This window comes from Typopeltis vanoorti, chromosome 14 (genome assembly GCF_054136105.1).
Source record: "Typopeltis vanoorti isolate ZY-2024b chromosome 14, IOZ_Tvanoo_1.0, whole genome shotgun sequence".
NCBI lineage: Eukaryota > Metazoa > Arthropoda > Arachnida > Uropygi > Thelyphonidae > Typopeltis > Typopeltis vanoorti.
In genome coordinates, this window is record NC_143562.1 from 38,727,973 (window position 1) to 38,750,102 (window position 22,130).

The 22,130-nt window shown below is 37.6% G+C and overlaps 1 protein-coding gene across 3 annotated transcripts in view; it reads right to left on the reverse strand.

Moving 5' to 3' along the window:
* Sms (spermine synthase) overlaps window positions 1-22,130 on the reverse strand; it is a 250,094-nt gene that overhangs the window by 186,813 nt on the left and 41,151 nt on the right. For 2 of the 3 annotated variants that reach the window (XM_090403752.1, XM_090403751.1), the window contains exon 1: window positions 5,230-5,360. The exons of the other annotated variant lie outside the window; for it this stretch is intronic. In XM_090403752.1, coding sequence (XP_090259878.1) covers window positions 5,230-5,240 — 11 coding nt within the window. In that variant the 5' untranslated portion in view covers window positions 5,241-5,360. Of the gene's footprint in view, window positions 1-5,229; window positions 5,361-22,130 lie in introns of those variants that run through there. 3 annotated transcript variants of the gene reach the window in all.

Below are 22,130 nucleotides of genomic sequence, written 5' to 3' on the forward strand. Positions count from 1 at the left end.
TAGATGCATAAAAAGAAGATATTGTGGATCCATTACCATGAGACTCGGGAGCACTATCAAAAGCAGATTATGAAAATAAGTTGAGCAAACAAGCCACACATCTTTCATCAAATTGTAATAATTTGTTCTTTTTCTTTTAGGATATATAGGAAGACATAAAATTAATTAATTTTTGTTCTAGGTGTTTATCAGAACTTTCCAGCCTCCCTTGTATATTCTGGGAAGATCCATTAGTTCTCTGGATGTCAGGGTGAAAAAAAACAGAGGTAGATGAGTTAGAAGTATTAAGACTGTTACTCAAATGCAACAGTTGGATTGGATGGGATATTGGCATGGCTGCAGGAATGTACAAAGGAGTGAGCAATGCCCCTGATCTGGATGTTCTAACTTGAGTCCCAGCACATGCACGATTCCTAATGAGTGGAAATGGAGCAAGATAATTCTATTATAGAAGGGTGATGCTAAGACTGATGAAGCAAATTATAGACCAATTAGTATATATATCTGGTGTAATCAAGAAATTGGAAGGGTCAGGAACTGCATCCAAGCAACACTGGGATCCTCCATAAAGAACAGCATGGTTTTGTTAAAAGTGGGACTTCAGAAATTTCCTCAGATAGAGTGAGAGCAGAGTTGGATAAGGGGAATCAACATGTCACAATACTTCTGGATTTTGCCAAGGCATCTGACAGGTTTCTACATTGGAAGGTGTTGCACAGACCGAAAGGAATGGGTTTGCAAAATGAATTTGTGATATGGACTGGATATATGATTCTGTTGAGTAACACAAGGTTCTGTACTTAAGCCATTGTCGTTTAACAAGAATATTTTCTGTAGATAATCAGATTCACTTCCTCCTCTGCTGTTTAAGCCTCTAATAAGCAACCAGCCTCTAATAGCACCAGCTTTGCCTTCATATAAATTGCCTTTTCTAATGACTGAAAGATTCCTCCCCCCCCCACCCACTACATGCATCTTTTAATGGAACTACAGACACAAATAAGTGACAATTTCCATTTCACATTTTGAAATTTGTTAATATCACTCTACTGGGAAACCACTTGCCATTCACCAAGTTTAATATTATGTTTGGTGCAGTATTGTGCCTATTCTTTATTTTCTGATCACTATTTTCAGAATAAATCATCACATCAGTTATTCAGAAGTATATCACCGATTTATGATTTTTCTATTACTCAGTAACACGAATTATGTTGAATATATTTTTGAAATTCCTCTTCTAGCGTTCTATATCTTTTCCATCGATGCTTCTTATGTTGATAGTGCTCAGCTTCTATTCTGTTCAGTGAGACGGTTTACTTTTTTTCCTTACACTTGGATAAAGGATTAAACTAAATTTATTATAGCCTAACCAAGTGAAAAAAACTTCCAACATCTTTCTCTAAATCCGGAGTAATTTAATAATAAGGTGAGACACCTTTTGGCAACTCGTAGAGGTAAATATGACTTCTTCATTGCTTCCACCTTGGTATCATCACTTCTGGGTCTGGCTCCCACTAATGAGACCTCAATAAGGATTGAAACCAGTCTGGGTAGTGGCCCTTTCTTTAATGCATAGCATTATATATATGTCTGCAAGGAGATGTGCTTTGCATTATGGGAGATATTAAGACAAGGAGTGATGAGTGCTTGGTCCACCTTTACCACGAGTTGCCTCAGTCCTGAAGATACTTCAGGAGCAAACTTTGTTTGCTTACACTTGGATAAAGGATTAAACTAAATTTATAATAGTCTAACCAAGTGGAAAACACTTCTAACATAGATAGGGATCCCAGACACATTGGAACAAAATACGGGACACTTATGACTGAGGGTGAAAGTTCAGTATGCGCATCTATCACATATACTAGTCTTACAAAATGATTCTAACTTTCCAAGTGTGTGTGTGGTAAGGTTTACTATGCACACACACTTTACTAAGTATAAGTAAACAAATAGTAAATCCAATTGTTAGGCTGCATATTTTTATTAAGCCACTTTAAGTTGCCTTAGAAAGATTCTTTTCTACTTCCCACATGTCTTTCTTGGTAAAGAAATCACTGACTTTTTCACTTGTACTAGCTCGAGATGCAGATTTATGTCTTTTCGTAGCAATGTGCTGGGTAATGTCGGACTTTCCGTCATGCTCGATGCTAAACAAGCCACCACAAATGGTACACTTCACTTTATCTGTCTCGCCCAATTTAGTGCGGGACTTAATGACGTAACAATGGGACGCATTAGCCAAAAACCGCATTTTATGGGATCTGGGATCTCTAAACATAGATAGGGAATGAATGAGGATGGACTGGCAATGTGAATAGTCAACCAAGTTATATTTTTCATTAATTAAAAATAAACAGAAAAAAAAAGAAGCAACTGAAAAGCAGAAAACAAACCAAGAAAGATAAACAAAATATGATTATCTGTCTGAACCAATAGCTTTTAATTTCAAGGAGTGGACTGTAGATTCCAGACAATCATAAAATGGTGTGTTTGTTAATCACATGTACATATCACATATAATTTTTTAATAGTAACACAATCATTATCACAACAAGGTGTTAGAATTTTTTTTTTTTTTTTGCACTGGAAGTAATTTTAAATTGCTCTACCAACAAAAAAAAAACACTCTCACTATAGGAAGAAAAAATTTTTTGTCACCAAGATGGGTACATAGCCTTGTGGGAGCATTTATAATGTCTACCTCAAGAAAAACCATTAGAGGCTTTTATGTCAACTAGGGGAACATTTTCTGGAGGAATTTTTTTCAACATCAGTTTCGAATTTTTAACCCTACACCTTGAAAAAGTGATCACAGAATTTACACTATATCAGACAACAACACAAGTGTTAGGATTTAGAATGATGAAATGGCAGCAGTTGTCAGCTATACTCTTGATCCAATTTTCTAAAATCATCAATGCAAAAAGGCTCAACTTTTAGCAATGGCTAAGGGCGAAGAGTGCCTCCCTCATTTCCAAAAGTTAGTCAAGGCTAAAAGATCCTACTCCTTATGGAGAATAAAAAGCATCATAAAGGATTTATTTTACTAACAAATCTTGAACTTAAGATTGGAAATATCAATGTATTGTAGTGCTGCATATGACCAAATACATATTGCACCAGAAGGCTTTTATAATTGGTTATAAGAGAGCATAAGTCCTTTTTTAAATATTATAAATGTAAGCAATTATAGAAAAAGGAATTTTTTTAATTGCAAGTATTTTTTTTTGTTTTTTAATTGCGCCTTTATTTATCTATCCTTCAATTAGGTAGGCAAAGTGCTTTTCCGCTGTGGTTTGATACTCAAGGGATCATCATATTTAGTAAATAAAATGTTCAAGTGATCTCTTGTGCATTCCATATATACGACATACTATGGAATCCTAAAGATAGCCACATTAACCTAAAGCAATTGTTCTCAAACTGGGCACTACAGTGAACTATTATTATACATTATATTTTCAAATGGCAACAAGTTTTAAGGACACAAATACTTAGTAAGTTTGGACGTAACTACTTAATAAACAGAACTGTTAAGTTTCTTTTGGCCTATGAGTGCTGTGAAAAAATTACTGAGACACTAAGGGCACCCTGAACTGCAAAAGTTTGGGAACATCTCTTTAAAGAAGTTCTATTCTCTGTTGTTTCATTGAAAACTGATATACCTTTATTATTATTATTATTATATGCAGGCACCTGTGAAGGGAGTTGGGGGACTCCTCGAGGTCCCTAAGGTGAATTCCTTGATACTTATCTTACCTCTCCTTGAAAACACTCACTGAAGAGATGCACACTCACAATTTTCACTGGCAGTATCTTCCATTCACTCAATATATACCATGAAAAAGAACCTGGACTTCACATGCTTCTTGATCACATCCCCTTGCTTCCAAGGAATGATCTGGAGTTCTCTCATATCTGCAATTAGCTGCAAAATTTCTTCTGTATGTATACTCTAAGATCTCTTTACACGCTTGTATGTTTCTATCATATCTTCTCTCCTCAAACTTTGAAGGCCACAAACTCCTTCAATTAGTTTTTGCATAAAAAGTTCCACAAGTCAGATATGATTTTGGTTAACCAGTGTTGAATCTTTTCAACTGTTTCCTGATCTTCATGGACCCCAAGTGATTATATCTGAGCACAGCAATCCAGGTGTGTCTTATCAAGGATTTGCAAGCTGGGAGAATAACTTCCTTATTCCTACAAACTATTGTTCATTTCAACTTTGCAATTATTTAATGTTGTCTTAACCATCATTGCAATGTGGCTGCTTAAGTTTAATTTAATGTCCACCATTACCTCCAGCTTCAACTACTTGCAGTAAATTTTCATTAATGTAATACTCAGTATACAATGTCTTCAGTCCAAAATGCACAGCAACATTAAACTGAAAACATTTGCCCACAGAATCTGTTCATGGCAGCCTGCATGAATTCTGTACCAGAAATGTCCCTTTTCACCCAACCCAACTTTGCATCATCCAAATATAATGAAAATTTCCCTCCAAGACTGCCCTCACTGTCACTAACATACAAGTTAAACAGCAGTGGTCCTAGGGGAGAACCCTGCAGTACTCCACTAGTTACCCTCATTCTCTCAGATTCAGCTCCTCCATACATCACCGATACTGTCAGATGACCATTCTCCAATCCACGAGCCATACAAACAAATATACAAACTGAAAGGTAGTGTGCCCATTCTGCACACTATACCTTTCAGTTTATATAATAACTTCATGCATGTGTGCAGAATTCTATCAAATGCCTTGGCAAAATCTGAAAGAAACATGGTATATTCGTTTCCCCTTATCTAACGCTGCTGTCACTACATTCCACCAATGGATGGAATTTCTCACCGTCCTATACTATTTATATCAGTTCTATCGCCATCCTTATATAATGGCATTATCTTGCCCACCTCACCCATTCGGAATCGCGTTCATATTGAGACTCAATTTAAACAACCAGGTTAGTGACAGAGATTTCATTGGCATGCCTGTAGATATCTAAATCGACTGCAGTGCTTGTATCAAGCTCTTGCAATATATTTAATACCTCTACTACCCCTATATTTTCCTTCATTTTTTCATGTCTTTGTTGTAATTTTTCTTAAAATTAAACAACCAGATTACATTTTTGAAAGAAACTATACACGTTTACATTAAAAAAAAAATACGTTACGGATATCCATGCCTTTAATTTGAATATATATTTTCCTTACATTGATGCCATTTTCGATAATATAATGCTTCTCCTCAAATGAAAAAAACGGAAATATATTCTTCAAAATCAACAGATTAGTTATGTATATCTGTATTATGTTGAACTGATCAAATTGCAAGAAATAATTTTTTCCCACACACTGAATAGTTAAGTCACGAACAAGTTCGAATGTAATGAAAACAGACCACAGAGTAATGGTATTTCCTAGCAACCATAAATTAGCTCTCTTTTTAAACAAATCGCGCAAATATCAATAAAAACCGTTAATAAACAGACGATTTGCAGCGCATCGCTGCGAACTGATAAAAAAAATATTTCTACTGGATGTTTTTTAAATGTTAAACCGCAAAAATGTAGTTAATTACTGTTGAGAGAAATCGGTCATGATTTACTTTTTTTTTTTTTTTAAGTTTCCAAATGACATTAAAACGGAATTCGACCGCTTCTGAAGAATTTTTATTGATATTCGACGTCTTGGGAGACGAAACAACCTGCATGAATCTTCCTTTGATTTGGCCACATCTGTTTTTTTCAGGCCTCGTCCATAAATGACGGCTCTTCTGGGTGATTGACAGTATATGACAGTAGAAAGGAAAGAAATGTCTAAGAATACACACACAGAAGAACGAAGTAGCGATGCTTGCTACCTGTGGATGAAAAAAAAATGGATTTGAATCTTATCAAGATGTGTGAAACTTATAAGTACTTTTCCAGATGAAAGTGAGTTAACCAGTCTCAGACACAGAAACGAAGCAGGAATAAACACCAACTGCTGAGTTGATTGCATTAATAACATGGGCTAAGAATTACATTATCTCCCGAATATATCTGACGGACACAAGTACGTGATACAAAAATACATCTAAGGGACGGGTAGATGGAATTAAGTGAATTTGTGATATGGCTTCCCACCATGAGTTCTTGGAGATGTCAATAATAATAGCAGCAATAATAATAACAAACAACAGAATCCATGAAGGCACGAAACTGCATTCATGGAAGAGTCAACCGATGGAGTTTACTAGATCTTTTATTTTAAAAAATAATAAATAAATAAAAGTTCATTATAAAATGAATATTGCTTCATTAATTAGATCTTTTTCTTTAAAAGATCAGTTAAAATTTAATTGCACATGATCTTGGCTTCATATACTTATCCGATTGAGAGCTTCAAATCTAAAACAGTGCACACCAGCAAAGAACAAAAATTGGAATATAACTATGCGGAGGACTCTTACTCGCTGGCATTCATCCAACCGTGTCCTCCAATGCACACTGTGACGTTGCCTGGAAATGGATCTATTATCCACGTTGATATATTGTGCATCGAAAGACCAGAATGTAAAACTACTGCTATAATCGTCTGAACTTTTGTTTTGAGCATTCAATTCAAAAAGGGCATCGTCGTTATAGACTTGAGCTACGTATGTTCGATGCAATTAGATGTACTTATTGCATTATATAAAGGGTTGAATACTTTGAGGACGAGGGAGGTGGATAAAAAAAAAAATAATAATGTATCAAAACTTCCAAAATTACAGTTATGGAAACGCAATTTTAGAGGGGAAAAAATCCGAATTTTGTGCATGCATATTATTTTAAAAAAACAAGACACGTTGCCTTGGTAACCAACTTTACGCAATCCCACCTGCAAACTAAATTTGTTATTACAAACCTTCATAGAGTCCAGACTCGCCGTGGGATATTTTTAATATGTTTCTAAAATTTATTAAGACCCGTGAGCAGATGCAAATTAACTGCTAAGCATAACATGCATGCGCGTCAGGGACGATGGATAGGTAGACCACTTTTTTGTCTCTTGCTGAAACTCTTTCTAAAGATTTGAATGCATGACCCATTTTAGTTGCTCGAACAGAATAAAAATTCCATATCCCCAAATGCTCACTCCATAACAACAGGCATCCTGGAGAGGATTTGATCAGCCTTTAACTTAGACGACCCTGGATGCAGTGGTGTAGCTAGAGCTTTTGCCGCCCCTCTCAATATACACCAAAAATACTACAAAAAGTCAAAACGACGTATAGGGAAATAAATTAAAACACTATGTTTATTTTTGAAGTAAAACTTTAATTTCAACATTCTAATATGTTATTTTTCTTACTTTTCTGTTAGCAAAATCGTCGATGATATTGACGAAGTCTATTTCATAGTGATGTAGGTAATTCTTAATCAATTTTATTTAGAAAAACTCCTCTCACAACTAGCAACACTTACAGCAATTGTGAGGAAAATTCGCAGTAATATTACAATATTTGGAACTGAGTTCTCGAGACTGTATTTTAGAATTAACTGCAAAAGTTAAAAAAAGATTCAAGGTGCCGCCCGGGGCAGACCTCCCCCTCCGCCCTCCCCTACCTATGCCTGGATGTGAATCAATGATTAGTGTGAATGAAAACGAAAATACGCAAGAAAATTAATCCATGAATATTAAGGCGTGGGAGTGGTTTGTTTTTGTTAAACACAAGACATCGAGTTGATTTCCGTGTTTCAATCAACAGTAGGCTATTAAAAAAAAAAAAAAGTGCTTGCATTCTTGCGGATAAATAAGTTAGATAAGTTTATTTAAATATCTAGGGAACGGATTTAATGAAAACTGCTTGAAAGAAAAATCAGAAAAGTAAGAGACTGGACTTCCTTCCTCAAAAGTTACAATTATTTCTAAATAATGATACGGTATTAAGAATGTTCTTAGTTAAGAACATTCTTAATGCAATATCGATATTTAATACCATGAGACACATAATAGACTCTCAAATCTTTAATGCGAAAATCGTAGATATGTTCTTGTAATACAGAGTATGGTTAAAATATTGGGCAGAGAAAGAACTGACTTGCTACAACTATGACCAAAGAACAATTAACAAGCATTGAACAGTTTTTTTTTCTTTTAATGAATCCCGCCAAGAAAATATTGTAAATTGGCAGTACATAATGTACTTTAGTATCATGGGCTAGCTAACAGTTAAATAACCTGAAAACCCTGGGAAAGGAGTTAGCTGCAGATTGTTTAGTGATCGCCTATGATTATTCTAGGGCAGTGTTTCTCAAACTTCAGATATCCGCGTACCCCTTCTTAAATTTTTATTATTACCAAGTACCCCCTTATCAAAATAATAAATAAAGTATATTTCATTGAAAATGTCTATTTTATTTGAATTTCTTTGTTAATGTAAACAAAAAATGATTTATTTTGAATAGAACAAAAATTGGAATAGGTTCTTCTTCATTACCAGTCCATGAAAATCCACAATTCAAGCAATTCATATCATACGAAGATTTTTCATCTTCTTCCTAGTTGGTTCTCTAGAGATGTCAGACAACATACTCTTGTCAATTTCATTTGATCGAGATGTAATATCAATTTTCTTGTTGCTTACAGCTACTTGTATTTGCCATATTGATCCTTTTGTGGGTTTTATAAATCCAATCCTTAACCAATGATCCATACTTAATTTGAAAGCTAAAAAAATTACCGTATTTACTCGAATAACTAGCACTTTTTTCCCAAAATTAAAGCTAAAAAATCGTGATGCGAGATATATGCGGGGATTTTCGGAAACTAAAGTTTTCAGAAAAAAACTGCAAATGGTGTGACTTACCAAGAAGCTCCTACTCGCTATCGCTACTTTAGGCATCGAGAACAGTTTCTTTGTGTGCATCGTCAAAGTCATCTACCCAAATAACGTCATCTTCTTTCTCATTATTTCAAGCAAAAATTACCAGTAATTTACAATACGTAAAGCAGCTATGAAGAAGTGCATATGATTGGTGCGGTATTAACAAAAGATCGCGCGAACCAAAGATAATTTAGCAAAACAGTTGAGTTGAAACGCTAATTCTCTTCAACCGATTTCCATATTATCTGAAATAGATCCGCTATATATTTCTTAGTTTTAACATGTTCACGACGGGTGGTGTCAAGCAAAACCATATGTTGCATCGACAACATATGATTTTGCTTGAATCTATACAGCAGTTTCTGTTGGAAGGGAGATGTGATTCATTAGTTAGTTAATTGCACTATTTGTTGAGAAATATGATTCCATGCGTTAATGATGCATAGCCGAAAATTGCCACATACCCCCGGGGTGCGCGTACCACACTTTGAGAAACACTGGTCTGGGGATTCCATGAACATTAAGTAATAATGATAATCACAGTTGACATATCGTGAAACTTTTTTTGAAATATATTATTTTAATAGGGTGGGTCTAAACTATGCATGAGGTTGATTAAGTATCTTAATCGAACTGTAACAAGATTCAGTTTTGAGAATTTCCTTAAATCTGAGAAGTAGGCAGATCGGAAATGCATGTATGGAACTTGATTTGAAAAGGGAACTAAAAATTACACTTTGTTAGCAAACTTACATAATATTTACACACACACACACACACACAAACACACGACCGCCCACTGATAATCAGTAGAAATCTTTCTAGAAGAACCTAGCCAGAATTTTAGACGCGTTAATGCAGAAAGCTTCGTGTAGTTTATGATACAACTGTCTGAAAATTAAGGATAACTTCTACAAGTCAGCATCGGGATCAGAAACCAAGGCTATGAGGCCAGTGTATTATGCCTGTTAATTACGCGTGTTTCGGTTTGCCTATTTGAGGCAAACCGAAACCGGATGAAAAACTAGTTTCCAGGAGGAAGATCAGTGCCAATTGGGTATGATACCAGCTGGAAATCGTAGTAGCTGGACGATGTTAAGATATTTTATTTTTTTTTAAGTTTTATTTTAGTCACTTCAATTTCAATTTTATTAACTGACGTATTTTCATTGAAAGCTTACACACTGCGTGGCCACTATTAAGAACAGCATTTAATAAAGAGTAGGACTTCCTTTTGCCTTAAGAACGGCCTGCATTCTCTATGGCATTGATTCAATTAAGTATCGAAAACGTTCCTCTGGGATGCTTGTCCACGCCTTCACAATGGCATTACCCAACTTTTGCAGAGGGCGGCACGTTACTGCTGCTAATTACTCGATCCACCTCATCCCAGAAACGATCTATTGAGTTGAGATCTCGAGACTGAGCTGACCACTGAAGTAAAGGAAACTCGCTGTCATGTTCCTTGAAAACCACTTCAACACGCTACGCGCTTTGTGGCATGGCGCATTTTTCTGGAAGTACCCATTTCACAACGAGTAATCTGCAGCCACGAATAGGTAAGAATGATCAGCGACGATGCTAAGATAGGATCTGACATACAGGTGGGATTCAACTGGTATCATGGAACCTAACATGGTCCCCAAGAAAATATTCTCCACACGATTACATCCCCACAACCAACCTGAGCTGTCACCACTTGGCAGGAAGGGTCCATGGCCTCATGTTGTTGCCGCCATATTCTGGTTCTGCCATGAGCATGATACAGTACAAACCAGGACTCGTCAGCTGCCCAGTGGTGGTGATGCCCACTGAAGTCGCATCTTCCTGTTCTTAGCTGGCAGCATTGGAATCCGAATGTCATCTGTTCTTGTACTCCATCCTCAGTAAGAGCGTGCAAGGAACTGCGCTCCGATGTTCTAACCACCACTGCTGTATTGAACTAAGATTAAATTGGTTGTGGCCCTTCTGACACGTTTCACAATCCTTACCATTCCTCTCTGACCTCATGCATCAATGCTGTTTCCATTGGTTATTATACCACTTGAAGTTGGTTATTATACCACTCCTGGTACATCCTAAACATTGTTATGCATAAAAAGCCCAGAAAAGTAGACGTTTGCGAGATACTGGCACCGGCATTTCTAGCACCAACATCACATACAACATTTAAAGCCATGTCTTTTACTCATTCTAATGCATCAAACAGAACCGTCGGATACCCTTCCGTCTATCGGCTCTATATATATCAAATCGCAGTTGCGTGACAACGTCTTCAAAGATGGTTTATTTCCTATATGGGGAAGAGTTCCTAATAAAGTGGAAACTCAGTGTACATAGTGAAATAAGAGAAAACTTTCTGAACTTTAAAACCTTCGTTGAAAAGCTGTAAACTTATAAAAGGATTCCTTTATTCTCTTCGCGATTTCTTGACATGAAGAAAATGAGATGACAGAAAAATACCACGAAACATTTGTTACTGCAACTGGGCCTATTTTATCATAGGAAACAATCGGTCCCACTCATATTCTTGTTCCGCGAATTTTCTTCAGTCTTTCACGTGCTTTTCAATTAATTTCAAAAGTGTCTGCAATAGTTATATATGCATTTATGATGAATGTTTGAAACTTGCAGCGTGCTTATATAGTGGGTAGGTTAAGAAATAGATAACCCGGAACACTACTGCAGACAGTGGCGCACGCAGGGAGGGACAGGGGAACCCCCCCCCCCAAAAAAAGAAAATGAAAAAAAAAAAAAACTAGAAAATTTTCCAAAAATCTTTTCCTAATTAAAATTAATTGTTTTATTTATGTTGTGTCGTGTCTTCTATTTCTATACTACTTATGACTTAGCGGTCACATAAGGTGGGAATACCCTATAGCTTTCGGGAATCACGGCCGCTGTGAACGCAAGGCGAACGAGATAGTGGTCGGGCGGTACCGAGAGCTACTTCGTTTGCCGGAGCTGGCCAGAGGAGATCACGGGTTTCATGTATTGGCGATCACTTCAGATGCTCAGTCATAGGTCGTATGCAATGCATAATGTCTATTCTCAAATAGTCTACTCAACTCGCACCTCCCCACTCAAGATTAAATCCTGAGTGCGCCACTGACTGCAGATACTAAATATCAAAGCTATTTTCAGCTTTCAGCATATAGAATAGCGATGAAATCATTTACCACCTGCACAAACATCCAGACATAATGGGATTCGAAATCAGACTGTTGGTCGGAAGTTCAAGATTCTATCAGTTGGACCACACGTCTGAAAACCTTTTACATGAACAAAACTTTTTTTTAACTAAGAAAAAACTGAAGAGTTATTGAAAGAAGATAAAGCTGATTAAAATTCATGTATAATGATTATCTAATTTGGTAATGTTAAAGAGAGAGAGAGAGAGAGAATGAAGGAAAGGGAGAAGCCAGTTCCCAGTGAACATATACAACCCAACTTATGTGTGGATGATGAATTTCATGTGGCGCGTATGGGCTTGCTCGGTGGTAATTAGCATATGGTTCATCAGCTGTTCGCTTTTTCTCTCTATCCCCTGCACTAAATTATTATTGTTATTATTTGACACCCAGGGAGGGCACCTGTTCTACAACTCCGTCTCCACCATTCAATCACCGACTGACCGCAACTAGTCTTAGTCTAAATGTGGCTGTTGGTTTTCCTCCGAGTTCTCCGGTTTCCCTTCACAGATATAAAGCCAATTCTGAACACATTTGAGAGTAGCTACATACACACCCATGTAGAATTCACGCTGTTACCAATCTAAACGATCCATGGGAAGTCTTATAATAAAATAGATCGGAAAAAGGATGGCGGCTCGTGTGTCGTGTCGTGTATTATTGATGATGAATTGTGAATTTGATTGATATGTTTTTAGCGATTTATTTATGCTTATTCATTAGTAATAGTAGTTAATTGATTGCTACCATAAACAGTCACTTTATTTTCCACTGACCGCAACTAGTCTTAGTGCTTTATCCAGGTAAGTCATTTGTAATTACAAGGGCGATACGCTAGGCCCACTGCCGCTGGTATCGCCTTTGTTTCTTATAGTGACATTTTATTGCTGGTAGACACCTAAGAGTGTCTACGGGATTTGCTAGTGGACCCTCAAACGTCCACAGGATTACCTTTACCTGCTCGGGACACCTGAGAAATTTCTACTCTTTCTCCGTCTGTGTCTTAACACATTTTAAATTATTGAAATGGCAAAACTTCTGAATGAGACCAAATTCGAGGAAGTATACATGGAATTCTTTAGACTAGGAAAGCTGCTGAGTGATAATTGGCCGGGAAAAGTGAAATTGTATGACACGTTTCCCCCCGAATGTGTCTCAGACATTGTCGCTGAAGATCATTTAGAATCGGTGCCTTCTACTCCTTCAGACTTTGTAGAAGTGCGCGCACGCAAAAAGCGAAGAACAACAGATGAACCGCACAATGACAATACTGAAATGGAACAGGATTCTCAGGGTTCGGACGCCGCTATTTCTCCCAAAGAAAAGTACCTCCGATCATCCTTAGAGAAAAGCATAAGTGGGCAGCTTTAAGATCCACAATGTCCAATCTGCATACTGGCTTCATTAAGGCCAAAAACATGGATGAAGGCATAAAGATCCAGCCAGCAACAGTGACAGACTATAGAAGGTTGACCAAAGAACTGGACGACAGAGGCATCCAGTATCATACCTTTGCGCTCAGCTCCGAAAAAAACTTAAAAGTGGTCCTTCGTGGTGTCTGTGAAGACATTGACACAGCAGAAATAGCTGCTGACCTAAATTCTTAGGATCTGCCTCCAGTCAAGGTCAGCAGAATATACAAAGCAGACAAGACTCCCATGCCATTAGTCCTAGTTGAGATTCATAAAATATACAAGGATATCTACAACTTAAAAACAGTTTGTGGTCTCATCGTCACGCCAGAACCACTCCGGAAAAGATCATCTACTGGGCAGTGCCACAGGTGCCAGAAGTTTGGCCATGCCCAGAATCTTTGTAGAGCAGAATATAGATGTTTGAAATGTGGGGACAGCCACCCAACCTGCACAAAGCCGAGGACCACCTTGGCCAAATGTGCCAACTGCAGTGGCCCTCATCCTGCGAACTACAAAGGATGTACTCAGCACCCAAAGAACAGACGGATGGAGGCAGTCAATCAGCCCTCCTCCTACAGTACAAGAACACCAGATGCCCAGACATCAAAACCGGAGACTCAGCGGCCACAGTCGGAGACCTCCAATAGTAGAGACACCCAAAAGCACACAAGAAGTTATGCCGATGTAACCCATACAATTAGACCAATTCCAGAACAAAATCAACCAACAGCACCTAAAAACCTAACAGCTATTATCACGGCCTCACTAGCAAACATGCTACAAAATTTCAGCCTATCAAACCCTACTGAAACCTCCACTAAAAGATTTCTTCGTGAAACGCAGGTCATCCTCACAGCTCTCATAAATGAATAGTAACAAACTCATTCCAGCATCTCTTCAGATAGTTGCTTGGAACGCAAATGGCCTCAAAAACAAAATTCCGGAACTCCGAGATTTCACATATAGGTATAGGTATCGACCAGATGTTATTTTAATCAGTGAAACTCATTTAAGACCCTCAGACAATCCTACAATAAGGGGCTATCACCTATACAGAAATGACAGACTACTCTACAGAGGCGGCGGCACTGCCATCTTCATTAAAAACTACATAAAGCACCACTCTGTCCTTCAACCACTAACCTTGAGATCACAGGAGTGGAAGTAGTCACCAGCTCCACTGGCAAACTGAAAATCTACTCAGCTTACAACCCTCCCCAAAAATCTCTACTTCACTCTGATCTAAATGCCATCTTATGCATCAGAAAGCCCACCATTATTGCCAGGGATCTGAATTCCAAGCATCCTGCATGGAATTGTACAACCACAAACAAGAATGGTTGCATCCTTTCCAATTACTTAGGATCAAGCAACGCTGTTGTGGCAGGCCCCACCGAACCAACTTATCTCAGTACGTTCGGCACTGCTGACATCCTGGATATAGCTATCCTGCAGGATATTAAACTTCAATACAGCATCATATCTATGGATGAACTATCATCCGATCACAATCCAATTCTACTACAGCTGGGAAATCAAGAATACCTGTGTCCTCCTTCTCACTCCTACATTGCATGGGAAACACTGTCAGCAGCACTCAAGGATTATATTGGACCTGTTCCTCACATACGCACAAAAGAAGTAGAAACTGCAGTTACAAACCTCACACAACAAATTAATTTTGCTATAAGGGTAGCTTCCTCCTACAAATCGTTTGCCTGAGGACATCGTGAACTTGATCAGAGACAAAAACAGAGCTAGGAAAAGATTCCGTAACACGTGTGCACCACAAGATAAAAGAAATCTAAACAGATTAAATGGGACAGTAGGAGATGCACTCAAAGCTCATAGAGACCAAGTATAGGATGAAAAGTTATCCTCCATTTCACCTACTGATCACTCCATCTGGGAACTACTGAAAAATATCAAAAACAAAGACAGATCCCTTCCCCCAATATTCTCTGACCAGGGCCTTGCTCACACAGATGTAGACAAAGCAAGTTATAGCATACAACTTAGAGGAGCAATGCAGGCCTTCGTATGGAAACCTTGACTTTGACCACATATACGAGATTCACAGCAAGGTCAGACACTCGCTCAAACTTCCTATCACCAGCACTGACCATATTGCACCAACATGACCTGATGAGATATATGACATTATTAAAAAATTAAAGAACAAAAAAGCTCCTGGGCCAGATGGCATTACTAATCAGGTGGTTAAACTTCTGCCCCAAAAAGCAGTAGCGCACCTGACCAGTATAATAAATGCAATTTTAAGATTTCGCTATTTTCCTTCCACCTGGAAACTGGCTGACGTAATTCCTATACATAAGCCAGGCAAAGACCCACACCTACCGCAAAAATTATCGTCCAATCAGTCTCATCTCAAATCTGGGTAAGGTTGCAGAGAAGGTCATCCTCTCACGACTCCAAACCTCAGTAAATGACCTAAACATCCTCCCTAAAGAACATTTTCGTTTTAGGCAACACCATAGTACTACCCAGCAAATCCACAGGATTGTCGAATACATCACCACCAGCTACAACTGGCACCAGTGCACAGGCGCTGTTTTCCTAGACTTATCCAAAGCATTTGACAAAATCTGGCATTTTGGACTCCTGCACAAACTTATCTCAGCCGGTACCTCACTAAAAATGGTTCATTTAATCCATTCATATCTTCAGAATAGATCAATGCAAGTAAAAACCAACGGCTCTACATTCTCCCGGCACCACATCTTTGCTGGAGTGCAGCAGGGATCTCTACTGGCTCCATTGCTGTTCTCTATATACATGTCAGACATCCCACACAATCTGATGACTTCCATTTTGGCCCTGTATGCAGACGATACGGCAATACTAACCAGATCTCTCAGACCCCATTTCATTACCAGAAAGCGTCAAGAAACATTCTAAAGCTGGAGGGTTGGTTCTCTAAGTGGAGATTGGAAGTCAACCCCCAGAAAAGCTCAGCCTTTCTTTTCTCAAAAAGGCCAATGTCTCCTGTAGGAGATGTGTTACTATTCAATACTAAAATTCCCTGGCAGACAGAAACAAATTACCTGGGCGTAATTCTCGACAAAAAGCTATCTTTCAATCAGCACACCAAGTCTGCGTGCACAAAGGCATCTAAAGCCATAGCTCAGATCTATCTGCTAATTAATAGAAATAGCAAGCTCAGCAACAGAATCAAATTGCAACTACACCAGATGACGATTCGTCCTATAATCACCTATGCCTCTTCGGCCTGGAGCCACACCTCTAATGCTAACATTATCAAAATACAGCGAGTGCAGAACAAGTACTTGAGAATGATTCTGAACGCCCCGTGGTATGTTAGAAACAATCAACTCCACAAAGACACAAATATTCCCTATATTTTCGCTTTTCTACAATCCTTAGCAACCAAGTTTTTCCTAAAGACGACCACATATCCCAACAATTTGGTTCAGCAAGCTGCAGCATACGATCCAACGGACATATTCAAATATAGAAGACCAAAAGCTATATTAGCATCCCATAGCGATGCATAATCTCCACGCCCATTCAGGGCGAGCAAACTGCTCATAAATTTTACCCTCACTGTAACCACAACAGATAGCGGAGAATATGAAAAGCATTTTGCTTCACCCCTAAAGACATAAATGCCAATTGTCAATTATAATAAAATACTAAATCCCACCAATATCTTGCTTCAGTTCATGTAACGTTCTGGACTATAATAATGTCTACACTACTAATACAAGACATGATGGATCCTTATTCGATTTTTCGAAATAATAATTATTTATATATATATATGAACTGAAATTTTCGTGAGAAATTCGTTTTTAAACCCAGAATACCTCATTCTTAAAGCTAAACCTAAAAACCTAACAAAAGTTAAATCTGTTAAGTTAATGTTGGGTATAAGAAAAAGGCTTTCGATAATATCAGGAAATGTGTCTGCCTGTTCTGTTGCCAGCTTAAGAAAGAATTTTAGTGATAATTGGAGGAAGGAATGCATTACCCATTTTGACACACACACACACACACACACACACACACACACACACACACACACACACACACAAACCAATATGTTCAGAAACGATGACAATTATGATGAATGCTTTGCATAGCCAATAATTCGTATTCGAACCGCAATAGAATATTCCGTTAAAGGAATAACAGCATTGGTGTAGTGCTAACAGTTTATCGCCATTTACAATCAACTGTATGAAATCACATAACATAAACGACATGCTCTGGTCTTTGAGAAATCTCTATATTCTAACCACTGCCGGAGGCATCTCAGCTAAATTCAATGGACGTTTGTATTTACAACAGCACTCGCTATCATATATTATTATTATTATTATTCCTGATACCTCCAAGGAGTCCGAAGACTCATCGCGGGAGGACCTACAAATGTCTCAACCACTACACCGAACACCTCTACTACGAATCATCTCCATCAACGCCATCTACCGCCCACCTCCACCACAACTAGTATTTTTTGTCTGTAAATTGCGTGTGTTCTGAAGGGCCAATTTGTCTGTATGCGGGATGAAAAACCCGAGTTTCCGGGAGAAAAAACCCTGCTACCTCCGTATGAGATCAGCTAACTCACCTTCGATTGAAATCGTCCAAATAAAGATTCCTCCCGTCGTGACGAGAATCGAACTTAAGCCTATTCCAATCGAAGGGCACAATGTACCGTCGTTCTTCCAATTGCGCTATGGAGGCGCTAATATTTAATCGGTATGATTGGGAACGCGACCAAATCGCCCAATCCAAACAAGAAAACATCTAGTAACAGTAATGGTATGAAGCAGCACAGCAACCAGAAGTTGACTATCCCCCTGTATCAAGGTCAAACCTGTAATTCATATTTCCACACGATGCTGTTCCCCCACATCAAAGAGAAAATTTTATAGCTGGTTTAACAATTTATAATGGGTAGACTGGTCTATTCACTTTTGATGTAAATCTTTTAAATTCTACAGAAAAATACAGTTGACCCTTGAACAACGAGAGGGTTAGGGGCACGCAGTCGAAAATCCGCGTACAACTTTTGACTCCCAAAAAACTTTACTAATAGCCAACTGTTGACCGGAAGCCTTACTGATAATATAAACAGTCGATTAGCACATATTTTGTATGTTATATATATTATGTACTGTATTCTTACAATAAAGTAAGCTAGAGAAAAGAAATGTTGTTAAGAAAATCATAAGGAAGAGAAAATACATTTACAGTACTGTACTGTATTTATCAATACCGTGATTTTACATCGTCCGTCTGTCAGTATATACATCAATATTGTCTTATAAGTTACAAAATATTGTACACAATTTTACCAGTGAACTCTATGCAATAAATAAAGCGCTCGAAGCCTACTTAAAATTATCATCGTCTCAACAAATCAGAGGAATTATAATTTACAGCGATTCAAGATGAGCTATGGAGGCAATCAAAAAATGACAATACCCAAGATATCCATGACCTCTTAAACCAACTAAAGTGTTTGGGAAAAAGTTGCATTTTACAATAGATTCCTGCTAATGTAGATTGATTACAATGACGCAGTTAATAAAGTTAGCAAAAGAGGCCAGAGAACTCAACCAAGAAACTGACACAACTCTTGCTGATGCTAACGCACTAGTAAAATCTAAACTAATTCCACTAAAATCAGGAATACAACACCAAATTCCCGAAATTAATGTTGACAGAAAGACCTTCACGACGATAGCAAGACTCCGAACAGGAAATCTTAGAGGAATGAAGATCAATACGGATGATTGTTGTTGTCGAGTCCAATGAAGTGCTTCTAAATATGATCGTGGGCCTGTAGAATTGCTTTATCAATCTGTTGAACTTTGATGGAGTAGAGCTTTGCTGTAGGGTTATTGTCAATTTTCTGTAGAGCAGCGGCAATTACTGGGCAAGAATAGATATGGGCAGGTGTTAGTTCGACTCCTGGACAGTTCTTGCATATTTCATAGCTTCTAGTACCGTGGCGCACTAAGGATTTAATTTTAGGGGTGGGGGGGGGGGGTTGAGTAGACGATTTCAGAATACACATTACGCATCGCATACGACCCTATGACTGAGTATCTGCAATGATCGCTAATTCGTAAGTAGTATAGAAATAGAAGACACCACGACACAACATAAATAAAAAAATGAATTTTAATTAGGTAAAGATTTTTTGGACAATTTTCTAGTATTTTTTCCCTTTTTCTTTGGGGGGGGGGAGCAGGGCCCCTTGGCCACCCCTTTGGGTGCGCCACTGACACCCACTCACATTTTCACCTGTCCAGCAATTACAGCAGCCTTGAAAACAATAAACCATAATCCTGAACAACTCTATACGAACAAAAACATCGACATAGCCAAAGCAGTTCAAATAGTACATGGAAATATGTTAGACTCCTCAAAGAACAAGACAACACTGTACATACTATACTAACACTAGACATCGAAAATGAAAAGATAATGTGAAAAAGCAATTCATATTTATTTACAGGTGTAATGATTCATGCATTGCTAATGAAGAAGCCTTTGTGGTAGCCTAGCTATACACTAATGAATGAATCGTTATTTTTTATATTTTTATGCTAATTAATTTAATTTAATTAATGAAAAACAGTTAATTTTATGCAGTTATGATTTAACTGGATAAATACGTTTGTTTACATTTCTCTCGACAGCGAATGGCGCCATGTTCGGTCTGTAAGTGTTTGCGTACGTAAGTTTTGATAAATGTTAACTTTTTATGATAGATTTGTGTATATTTAATGGCAGCAAATGACAAAATAGACTAATATCTACATATATTTTATACATTCATGATATATATTTTTCATAATTTTTTCGGTATTTCTAAGCTACAATGTTCATTTTTCCAAATTGTCGCAAATCTCCAAAAAATTTTCCAATATATTTATTGAAAAAAAATCCGCGTATAAGTGGGATTCGCGCAGTTTAAGGATCAACTGTGTTAAGATATCAGTACGCATACGGATCTCACGAAAGCAACTCACTACACGAACACGTATTATTCAAGCTAATGGTATGAAGAACCATTTCGGATGATAATTAACGAAAACATCCATGATTACAGACAGGGCCGTCGCCAGATTAGATCGCGCCCTGAGAAAAACAATTAAATATCACCCCTGATGGATTATAATCATTATAATCAATATATAATCATTTATTAATGCAAAACGATTACATAATAATATTAATTAAATGTTTGCTCTACGGCAGTGTTTCTCAAAGTGTGGTACGCGTACCCCCGGGGGGTTCACGAAAGGTCTTCAAAGGGTACGTGGCAATTTTCGGCTATGCATCATTAACGCATGGAATCATTATTAAGAAAAAATGAATTATTTTAAACGTATATATTTCTCAATAAATTATATATTATGTATGAATTCTCCTACTCAGATTGCGAGTTACTATCGCCACGATTCACATCCTGGCGATAGTAACTCGCTCCCTGTGGAAAACAACACGCCCACCCCAACAGCGTCACTATACTGAAGACACAAGAAAAATAAGTAGTTTTATTGTATCAGTGAATAAGGTACAGAGACATCTGCAGTCCGTAATATATTTCTCAACAGATAGTGCAATTAGACACAACTGGGATAAAAGCGCCACTAACCAATGAATCTTCTCTCCAACAGAAACTGTTGTATATACTCAAGCAAAATCATATGTTACCGGTGCAACATATGGCTTTGCTTGACACCACCCCCGTTGTGAACGTGTTAAAACTAAGAAATATATAGTGCATGTGTTTCAGATATTATAGAATTCGGTTGAAGTGAACTAGCATTTCAACTCAACAGTTGGCTTGCCTTTGTCTTTTGTTCGCGCGATTTTTTGTTAATACCGCACCAATCATATGCACTTCTTCTGCTCTATCTTTACTGGCTTACCATTGCTGTCTGTTTTGCGCTCTGCTTTTACTTCTCATTAGACATTTGTGAAGGATTGTTCATTACGTGCCTCAAGTCTTGTAAATTACTGCTAATTTTTGCTTGAAATAATGGGAAAGATGAAGCTATTTGGGTACATGACTTTGACGATGCACACAAGGAAACTGTTCTCGATGTCAAAAGTAGCGATAGCGAATACAAGCTGCTTGGTAAGTCACACCATTTTCAGTTTTTTTTTCCTGAAAACTTTAGTTTCCGAAAATCCCCGCATATATCTGGACCACAATTTTTTAGCTTTAATTTTGTGAAAAAAGTGTGAGTTATTTAGCTTTCAAATTCTTAAGTATGGATCACTGGTTTAAGACTGGATTTATAAAACCCACAAAAGAGAGCAATATAGCAAATACAAGTAGCTGTAAGCAACAAGAAAATTGATACTGCATCTGGATCAAATGAAATTGACAAGGGTATGTCGTCTGACATCTCTAGAGAACCAACTAGGAAGAAGAAGAAAATCTTCGTAAGTATGATATGAATAACTTGAAATGTGGATTTTCATGAATGGGAAATGAAGAGGAACCTATTCCAAATTTTGTTCTATTAAAAATAAATAATTTTTTTACATGAACATATAAATTCAAATAAAATAGACATGTACAATGAAATATACTTTATTTATTTATTTATTATTTTGATAAGGGGGTACTTGGTAATAATG